General features: G+C 48.9%; 2 protein-coding genes across 3 annotated transcripts; one reads left to right on the top strand and one right to left on the bottom strand.

Annotated features, from left to right (window-relative positions):
• Positions 1-785: 785 nt before the first annotated feature.
• SQSTM1 (sequestosome 1) lies at positions 786-5368 on the top strand. Its single transcript, XM_065849075.2, has 8 exons — positions 786-1070; positions 1238-1333; positions 2156-2385; positions 2504-2660; positions 3120-3209; positions 3732-3976; positions 4242-4449; positions 5061-5368. The coding sequence occupies exons 1-8, from the start codon at positions 893-895 to the stop codon at positions 5216-5218; spliced, it is 1362 nt and encodes a 453-aa protein (XP_065705147.1). The 5' UTR covers positions 786-892; the 3' UTR covers positions 5219-5368.
• Positions 5369-5807: 439 nt separating this feature from the next.
• MRNIP (MRN complex interacting protein) lies at positions 5808-9905 on the bottom strand. Of its 2 annotated transcripts, none has more exons than XM_065849077.2 (7): positions 9814-9905; positions 9684-9743; positions 9129-9226; positions 7824-7893; positions 7390-7520; positions 7018-7120; positions 5808-6533 (listed from the first exon to the last, which is right to left on the bottom strand). In XM_065849077.2, exons 1-7 carry the CDS (start codon positions 9871-9873, stop codon positions 5946-5948), a joined length of 1110 nt encoding a protein of 369 aa, XP_065705149.1. In that variant the 5' UTR covers positions 9874-9905; the 3' UTR covers positions 5808-5945. The 2 variants fall into 2 exon arrangements, with proteins under 2 accessions (XP_065705149.1, XP_065705150.1); XM_065849078.2 differs by having other exon boundaries at positions 7033-7120.
• Between the last annotated feature and the right edge of the window lie 435 nt (positions 9906-10340).

Genomic DNA, 10340 nt, shown 5'->3' with positions numbered 1-10340 from the left:
TCCAAAACACTGGGTTCAGGGAAGAGCATGAGATGAAGAGTTATTTATTCCTGCCATGCTGAGCACGCGAACCCTCTTACGGGTCCCCTCAGCGCGGCAGGAGCTGGGCAGGCACACGGCTCCCCACCTCCATGGGGCTGCCTGGGCTGGGCTTTGCTTGCCCCGATGCTGAAGGTGGAGAGGGATGGCTGGGAGCTGCGTTAGCACGTGCCCTGGCTAGGAGTGGTGGCTGCTGCAGGTAGCAATGGGGACTCATTTGGGGTTGCCCCACGGCGCACAGCAGATCTGTGGTCATGTCTCCCCACCCACAGGTGTTGGAGGTGGTGCAGCTACCCAGAAAGCACTGACACCGCACTTGCTCCCCGCTGCTCAGCACCACAGATGCTTTTGTGCTCAGCGCCGCAAACCGCTGTGTTCCCTGGCACTGCCCTGACCGCAGCGAGGGGTGCAAACCCCCGCACAGGTACTGTTCGCAGGGGGTGAGTAGGGCAGATAGCAAACGCAGCCACTGCCAAGCCTTCACAGATTCTCTGGCGGCACGAAACATACCAGGGAACATCTACCGCGTTGCGCTGGACAACATGAAGAGCGAGTCGTGCCCACGGTGTGCGGACGAACGGGACCCGAACCCTCAGGCTGGTGGGCGGAGCCTAGTCCACAGGAGGCGGAGCCTAGAAGCCGAGGGCGGAGCCTGGGTGGGAGTATTTTTAACCCGTGACTCGGGGGCGGGACCTATCTCTGGGGGCGGGGCGAGCGCGCAGCCGAGTGGGCCCCGCCCCGCGGCGCTATAAGGCTGCGGCGCACAGGCCGCCTCCTGCCCCGCCACCGCCTGTGCCCGGCCCGGCCTCCCTCCCTCCCGGCTCCCGACCGCAATTCCTGCTGCGCCACAGCCATGGCGGCGCTGACGGTGAAAGCCTACCTGCTGGGCAAGGAGGAGGCGGCCCGCGAGATCCGCCGCTTCTCCCTGCCGCCGCCCGCCCGCTACCAGGCGATCTACGACCGCGTCGCCGAGCTCTTCCAGGGACTGCTGCGGGCCGGGCCGCCGCCCGCCTTCCGTATGCACTACAAGGGTGAGTGGGCCGGGGGGGCTCCTCTGTGGGTCAGGCCCCGAGACAGGTGGCCCTGGGGTGGGGAGGGCGCGGGGCTGCCCAGCCTTCGGGCTGTCCCTGCCGTCCCCGGGTTCGCTGCCTCCTGTGACACCTCACCGGGCACTAATCCTGCACTTTATCCTCCTCAGATGAAGACGGGGACCTGATTGCTTTTTCCACCGACGAGGAGCTAGAGATGGCGATGCCTTACGTGCAGGACGGCATCTTCCGTGTTTACATCAAAGGTACCTGCACAGCTCCGAAGGGTGGGAGCGGGGCTCTGGCTAAGCACTGTGTGGTGGCTGGCAGGGCTCTGAAAACGAGCAAAACAAGCACCAGCCCTTCCCTTTGTCCTCAAGGGCCTGGTGTAACCTGCAGCCTTCAGAGGGGAGGTTAAATAAAGGGCAGGGTAGTTTGCCAGGATATAAATCCTCCCTGCTCAGGTGGGGTAAACAGATCACAAGTTTCCTCCTTGCCCCGTCATCTCAGCTGGCCCAATGCGAGCCACTGTTGTTGTGCTGACTCCCTGAAAACCCTGGCCTGACACTGGCATCTTAATATTCACAACGTGTTAGGAAGCTTTAATTCCAGCTTATTCAATGCATCACTGCTGCCTGGTCCCTTCTGTTCACAGAAATACCTGCAAAGCGTAGTCTGCAGCCCATCTAATGAGCCTGTGCTGCTGACCCCATTGTCATCTGTTGTACCTCCTGGCATTTCTTCCCAGCTCCCTTTCCAGAAACATTGTGTTCTTGCAGCGCTTAGGAAGGTGGGACGAGAAGCCAAATGGGGTAGCGCAATACTAATCTAAAATAAACATGTCAAGAGACTATTAAGGATAAGGTATGCTCGGTTTGAGGAGCAGGTATCTTTGCGAAACCCCGTTGCACTTGGTTTAAGTTCTCTTACATGCCTCTAGCTTGTTTGGCAGCCAGTGTAAAAATAAACTGACCTAGTAAGTCAATACTGCTCTGACAAGGGCTGTTTGTGCTTCCTTCTCCTCTGCCTGATTTCCAGCCTTTAAATAGTAACCTCGTTATTGATGCAAAGTTTCCTTTCCTTAATAGAGAAAAAGGAGTGCAGGCGGGAACATCGTTCGCAGTGCAGCCAGGAGCCTCCCCGTGACATGGTGCACCCCAATGTCATCTGTGATGGCTGCGACGGAGCGGTGGTGGGTGCCAGGTTCAAGTGCACTGTCTGTCCAGACTATGACCTGTGCAGCACCTGCGAGGGTAAAGGTATCCACAAGGAGCACAACATGGTGATGTTTCAGAGTCCACTGCTAAATCCATTTGAGGTGAGCTAAAACTATGGAGGGGAACTAGTGAATGGGATATTACTTAAATTTAGGTTATAAGTTTCAGTTACTCAGAATCTGGCTGTGTGAACAGTCATGTGGACATTACCCTTTACAGTGGCTTCCCCGAGGACGCTGGCTCCGTAAAATGCGGCATGGTGTTCCACCCTTCCCATGGATGCACTGCTGGGGATATCCTGGCCCTGCAGCTCCGTGCCCAAACTCTGAACAAGCCCAAGCTGGTGGTGCAGCCTCCAGTCCACCTGCTGCGGAAGGTAAGAGATGCCCTGGTGAAGGGGGTGGTGGAGCCACATTAGCTGAGGTTGTGCAGCACAGGGTGGAATCTGGGTGGAAAAGTAGACATAGGAACTAAATGAATTTGCTTGAAGTATAATTAGCACCTTTCAGTGCAGAGTGGGCTTATTGTAAGGCATGCCTGGGCCTGTGCAGTAGATGAGGATGCAGAGAGGCTATCTGGAACCAAACAGAGCTGAGCTGTTGGGTCAAGCATGTCACTGCTCCAGATCTGCCTTTCAGCATGACTAATGAGCCTTAACATTGCTAATGCCACTGGTTTTCTGTTCCAGAGGTAGCTCAGAGTTTTTGTCACTGTACTGCCTTTGTTCTGCAGTGTATGTGAGTGACAGGGAACGAGCACCAAGATCTCGGGGATACACTGTAGATGCTCTTTCCCTCTGAGCTTCTATGTGTGCTAACAGAAGTTGTTTTTCTAGAAGCTTCTACTAACAGCCAGCCTCAGGACCCCAATGTCACCTTCTTAAAGAACGTTGGGGAGAGTGTTGCAGCTTTTCTGAGCCCCCTGGGTAAGTGACTTCATGGTTTGTTGTTCTGATCTCTGAGACTGGCTTAAAGGTCCTTTTAACAGGAGCAGCAGTCAGCTGTTGTGACTGATACCAGAACTACCTCACTCTATGAAGCTCTGAAGGCTTCATTTACTCGTGGTACTAGTAATGCGTGGGCTTAGAACCGCCACTTGCTGCCATTTCAGAGGCCACCTTTGGAAGGAAATGAGAGATGTCATTTAACATGTCACCACTGTAACGCTACTTTTAAGTCAGAGGTGACTCAAGATTTTGCCTGGGTTATGTGGACAGTTGTGCCCTGACCCTCTGAATGCATGGCATGTCTGTCTAGAGGAACATGACTATTTGGTGCTTAACTATTCTTTAAAGAATGCTTTGCATTTTAAATCCTACTTGTTACATTGCAAACTGTAGGATTACAGCAACCTTACAGCATTTAGAATAGGCTTGATCTGTGCTCTTCTATGACTGTGCTTTAGAAAATTATCTGTAAGACTTTCTCCATCTCAAATGCATTTCTAGGTATTGAAGTTGATATTGATGTGGAACATGGAGGACAGAGAAGCAAAGTGACGCCTGCTTCTCCCAATCAAGAGAAGAACAGTGCTGAGGCGAGCAGCAGTACTCTTAACCAAAATGTTCAGACCAGACCAGACTGGAATAATACAGATTCTGCTCCAGAAGTAAATACTGTTACAGAGCAGATACAAGACATGGTCATCGACCCTGTGCCCACACAAATGGAAGATGGCAGCTTCCAGTCCCAGGTACAGGAACTATGATGCTAATTTAATAAGCTTGCTGTTGCTTTACTAGGAAGGTAGATAGATAATCACTTAGCATGCATTGTGGGATGGAATATTAAGGTGTCAGTGGATTAAGTGATACACAGCATCTTGGCTTCACAGGTTTGCTGCAAAGGTGGTGGGACTTCTTGTGGATGTAACTCTTCATGTGAAATTCAGATAGTAGGAGCATGCATCCTACCTGGAAAACACTGCAGCACCTGGACCCTTGTTCTTTCCATTTCAGGAACACAGTGAGTCCAGCAGTTCTTCAGGGGGTGATGAGGACTGGACCCACTTATCTTCCAAAGAAGTGGATCCTTCCACAGGTGAACTACAGTCTCTGCAAATGCCAGAGACAGAGGGTCCGAGCTCCCTGGATGTCTCTCAGGATCCTCCCCAAGCAGGACCCACAGGACTGCGAGAAGCTGCACTCTACCCACATCTCCCACCAGGTAGGAGGATGTGTGCAGGTTTCATAAGAGTGATTTCACTTGGGAACTACCAACCTGCACAACACAAGCAGACCTGCTTTTAGAGATGGTAGAAACCAAGGTCACACAAATTACAGCTGAACTTGTCCATAACTTTGTTAACAAGTATGGCAGCTCTTGCACCCTGTTAGAGACAGTCGGGTGCGTCTCCTTTTGAGCATGGGCAGCTAAGTCTGAACAAGACTTCTGACCTTAGACTAATATGCCATTCAAGCAACATGAAAAAAGGTAGTATCCTGAATCATATCCTTGCTGTGTACTCTTGAAGAGAGCCCTTTAATGCAGGGTGCAGACTAGGACATCCTGTGACTTCAGGACCACATTTTTCTGGTGGGAGCCAGTAACAGTACATACACAGGCCACTTAACTGAGAGCAACAGCACGGCCAGTTCAGTCTGGCTCAGCACTTCTCTTAACCGGTTATGTATCCTGGTCTCCCAGGAGGGCATGTCTTTTAGCATTTATCCAGCTTTGCTAGATTTACTAGGATTAGTGCCAACCAACCTACTGTGTGCTATTGAGGCCTTGGCTGGTTTTCCTCTTAAAGTTTTAAACCATTCTTCTTTCAACAGAAGCAGACCCTCGCCTCATTGAATCTCTGTCCCAGATGCTCTCCATGGGTTTCTCTGATGAGGGTGGATGGCTCACTCGACTCCTGCAGACAAAGAACTGCGACATCGGGGCAGCACTCGATGCCATCCAGTATTCCAAGCAGCCACCTCACTTGTAGTCTGTGTAACAAAAAGCACTTTCCTTCTAACTGAAAGCAAACAATGCAGTTCAACTTACTCAGCAGTTCATCTTTCTTCCTGCTAAGAGTTTTATCTCCTGTTCCTAAGTGCTTGTAGAACGGAAGACAAATAAATACTACTTCCTGTGATGAGTCTTAGTGTTTTAAGTATCACAGCTGTATTATTTAAAAGATGGAAAGGACTTTGCTATGAACATGTGGTTTCACCAAGCAGCTCCCTGTGTGAGAGGTAGTACAGGCCTCTTCGCACACACCTTAGGATACCATTAAGGCTATACTACTTTGCTGGCTCCATTGAAGCCTGCTCTGCAGCTCTGGAAGAAAGGGTTGCTATAGCAGATGTAAACAACGAGGTGGCACAGTGGAAAAGAACTGTAGTTTGTAATGGGGAATTAATCACAGAATTCAATGGTACTGGCCAGGAATCCTTGGAGCTTTCTTCCCCTGAGCTGACCTATTTCCATTCTTATTTCTAGCTGATGAAGTTGGTAGACAATAGTGTAACCCTAGTACTTGCCCACTGCAATGATCTTTTTCCACCCTTGTACTCATCCTGCAGACACAGCCATAGAGCAAGTAAACATTTAATAGTTCAGTTCTGTAAGGCTCACAGTAAAGCCATCTTCAGGTCAAACTCAGGTCAGTATTCAACATAAAAATACACTATAGAGGAAAACCAAGAGAGTAATGCTAAAGATGCCTGAACTCAGAGATCATCATCAAACTCCTCACCTGTGCAGAAGAGGGGTTCATAGGAAACCCTACTGGGCTTTGGGTTACTGAGGGTGTTCGTCCTCCTGGGGCTGTCCAAGCAGCACCTTCCTGCAGTGGTCTCCAAGACATCAGCTCCTGCCCTTATCAGTTGGCTCTGAGGTTCTCTGAACGCGTTCTTTTCAACTGAGTGACTGATGGCAGGCACCATGGGGCCAGGCAGTTCTGAGACGAGCTGCTCAGTGCTAGCAACACACTTTTTAAATTCAAAACCTGTACCTTGAGGTAGAGTTCTTCCAACCTTTCCTGAGCATCTACTGGTCATACCAGCATCTGCTGCAGTGGTGCTGTGTAGCCCCAACCTCCCACTGCCCTCCTGTGGTGACAAGGTGACCCTGGCAGCATCTTCACTATAGTTGTCAGAGTATGAGAGAAATTTTTCCCACTTAGAGGGTTTGGTACAAACAATTGGGGTTTGTGTATTCTCCTCAGGCACTACAGACTCACTGACAGCAGGAACCACACTGACTCCAGAAGCGTCTCCATCATCTTGAGCACGCACAGCTACTAAACATTTCTTGCGCTGTAAGAAGAAAGAGAGCTTGGTTATAAATCCAGCAACCACAGCCAAGCTGTATAGAAGCAGGCAAAAAAAAAAGAGCATTAAGGTGCTTCAAATGCACCCAAATTCTCAGCAGCCCGCTGAGGCTGATGCACTGGGTGGAACTGTGAACTCTAGGCTGTGGAGACTCAGCCCAACTTCACCGGCACCCCAGGTAATCCCATAATAACCACATACTACACAGGTGCCACTGTGCCATAAAGCAAAGCAGCGTAGTTTGCACCTGTGCTGGTAGAGAATCCAGCTCAACCACTCTGCTTACACCACCTGACAAAAACCTTTCAGACAGAAACTCCTGACACAGTTTTTTTCTTTTCCTCCCCAATCATTCAAACAAAAGAGCAGAGGAAGACTCATAAAACATCAAAATTATGATGACACGAAAGAGGTCAGGAGAAGACTGTTTTGTTTCACTGGTAGGAAGCATCTTCAGCAACTAAAATACCTCAGAGGTTTTAACCTTTTTGGCTCGGTAGGCAAGCTGGAAATCTCCAATTTCCTCTGCGTACTCCTGCGCATCGCTGGAGCGGAAGCTCTTCTGCTGTTTCCTAGCCAACAAAACCATTCACAAAGAGGACAGGTTAGCTCCACAGTGATTTTTTTCCACAAATCACCAGAAACATTTATAAAATGCATGGCTCTAGCAATCTGAGAAGTTTTACCCCCGAATACCAAACTCCTGCTCAGGTCAGGTTGTACATTGCAACCTGTACTTTGTTCAGCTATCAGAGGTGAGCTACCTCCCACACCTCCAAACCAAATGTCACCACTTGGGCAGGAATTACAAAAGAAAAAAGAAAAAATATTCGTTCTGTACCTTTGGTCTTCCACAGTGTTGTTCCTCTGGGAACAGAACCATTGTCTTTCTGCCTCCTCCTGCCCATCTTCCTGATCTTCACTGTCTTTGTCCAGGTATTTACTCCAGCGACTGACTTCTGCCGTTCCCTCCTACAATATCAGAGAATCACTGAAAACAGCAAAATACAGCGTTCTCATTTTTGGCATTGTCATGTATGTGCTGAATGCTTCAAATCACCAGTCAGTTTAGCACATGTTCCTGTATTGTGTTCCCAGGTTCAGCATCCCCGTGGGGCAGAGATTCTGTGTACATCTCATTCTCTTTGCTGGCGCCTCTCTGATCACAGACACTATTTCAGCTCTTTGAGCCCGTATAAAGCGATCACCAATTTCACTTTGATTCACCTCAGTCAGTATGGGTTGGTATTTATATCAGCTTTATAGGTATCTTACCTGCTGGACCAAACTGTCCTCACATTGGGCTGCTATATTTTTTCTGGCATTTACAGATTCTTCTACGCACCTAAAATAGATGTTTAAGCTAGAAAACACTTCTGTCAATTTATCATTTTCAAAACACCTAGTCATAGCAAGAGGGATTGGGTAGAAAGTGTGGATAGGAACAGCGGATAGGTGGCATGTCAGAGAAAAAAAAGGATTTAGAGAAAAGCAGATGTCAAATGAAGGATTTGCAAGATATATTGTCCAAATAGCTGAAAATCTCTAGTTAGGGGGTAGCCCTCATTCTCTCAATACGAATAGAGTAGCACATTTGATACAAAGCCACTAATCATGAAATTATAAATTCTAATTGATCATAACTAGGGATATAACAGCGTGTCTTTTGGGACAAGAGCTTAAACCCACTAATTATATCCCAAGCAACCAAGGAAAAAGGGAAGTTATGTCACAATGTTTTGAATTTCACAATGTTTTGAGAATAGAAATAGGAACTCATTTTGAAAAAGTGAACAAACTATGAATTTTCCTCCCGAAGTTTAACCCTGAAGCACTGCACATAAACAATGAAGTTATCTAACTAGTTTTGACAGATTTCTGAAAATAACCTTGAGTGAAAAGGAAGCCGGACCAGTTCAAGGCCAGTTCAGGATTAGGCGATTTGTAAACAGATTTAAGGACGAAATAAACAGGAAAGTGCTACTCAGATTTTCCAGCCCAGCAGGAATTACACTCAAATGCTTGAACTAAACAAGTCACCATCTCCACAGTCATCTCATCAAACAGTAAATCAGAAAGACCAATTAAAACAAAACAAATCCAAACCCTATTGCATACATTTTAGTGGGTAAAAGCTTGACCACTACAAATTACTAATCAACTAAAATTATCTGAAAAAAAAAATGTTGTCAAAAGAAGCACACCAGGACACTAAACGAAACAAATAGCTTAGTCCTATGAGGTGATGACAACAGGACAGAAAACCCTCCTGTGAGCTCAGATTACTCTGTTTTCCTGAAAATAAGCCCTAGCATGACTTCTCAGGATTTTTGAGGATGCTTGAAATATCAGCCCTACTCCAAAAATAAGCCCTAGTTACTGTTCACAAAAAAGTCAATTTAAATACTGTCCAGGCAGCTACACATGTAAAAAAGTAAGCACCTTTTAGAGCAAAAATTAATAAAAGACTCTGTCTTATTTCCAGGGAAACAGGCTATGTAACAGGTGGCCAGTGTGTAAAGACACGCATTGGCTGTAGCACATCAAAAGAAATATGCAAATAAAGATTAAACACGCTACCGATATGTCTGACCAATCGTTTCCTCTGCCTTGCCCTGCAGTAAATTCAATTTCTGGACATGGTGTCTACAGTCCAGGCCAGACCCTTGGCCATAAATCTGAAAAAAAAAAAAAAAATTAAAATGAAAATAAAAACAAGGCTTAGGGAGCAGCCAGAAGGAAACAGCACAAAGCGAGGCTTCACCCCAGGTAGTGCTGACACGTGAATTTTAGTGAGCATATAGGGCTGAGCGCATGATGTCCTGTGTGGGGCTAAATGCCACGCTGAGCTACCCACTGCCACCCCCCAGGGCTGTGTACCACCCCCAGGGCTCCCCACTGCCACTCCACACAGGGCTGTGTACCACGGGGCTCTGTAACACTCCACAGGGCTGTGTACCACCCTATAGGGCTCTGTACCACTCCACAGGGCTCTGTACCATCCCCAGGGCTCCCCATTGCCACTCCACACAGGGCTGTGTACCACGGGGCTCTGTACCACTCCACAGGGATCTGTACCACCCCCAGGGCTTCCCATTGCCACCCCCCGGGCCTCACCCCACCTCGGCCCCTCACCTTCTGCACCGCTTGCCGCTGGCCGCACACGCTGCAGCTCCACTTCCCGCTCCGCTTGGCCTAGGAGGGCACAGGGGGGTGAGTCTCGTTCTGGTTCCGGTCCCCGTCCCCCGGCCCGGCCCGCACCCACCTGCTGCACCTGGAAGCGGCGGCAGGAGCAGCAGCGCAGCACCCAGAACCGCTGCGCCATCCCGCCGCCGCCATGGCAACGCGCGCCTTCCGGCCACGTGACCGCCCCGCCATTCTCCCGCCCTGCCTCCCGAGCTCTGCGCTGGCGGCGGCTGTGACACAGCGGTAGGGACTGGCCGCTCTGCAGCCTCTCAGAAGTTATTCAATAATAATCAATTAACTGGCCTGATCTGTCTTCGAACGGGAAGACTCAACGCGGCACCTCGCAGTCGGTGGAGCAGGAGCTGTGTTTAGTAGAAGTGACCTGCTCGCATGGGGAAAAACATCACGGGTTTGCACCGACCTGAAGCTGCCTGAGCCTGTGCTATGGGGAAAGTAAATACACAGAGTAATAGTTGAATAAAGGAAAACCAAGATGAAAAAAAAACAGGAGAGAAGAAGAGAGAAAAGAGAGGGAAAAGGGAAAGAGAGAAGAAGGGAGGAAGGAAGGAGAAAATATTTAAAAAAGAGAAAAAATACTAAAAAAAT

This window comes from Patagioenas fasciata, chromosome 14 (genome assembly GCF_037038585.1).
Source record: "Patagioenas fasciata isolate bPatFas1 chromosome 14, bPatFas1.hap1, whole genome shotgun sequence".
NCBI lineage: Eukaryota > Metazoa > Chordata > Aves > Columbiformes > Columbidae > Patagioenas > Patagioenas fasciata.
This window is presented reverse-complemented; position numbering and strand designations above follow the sequence as displayed.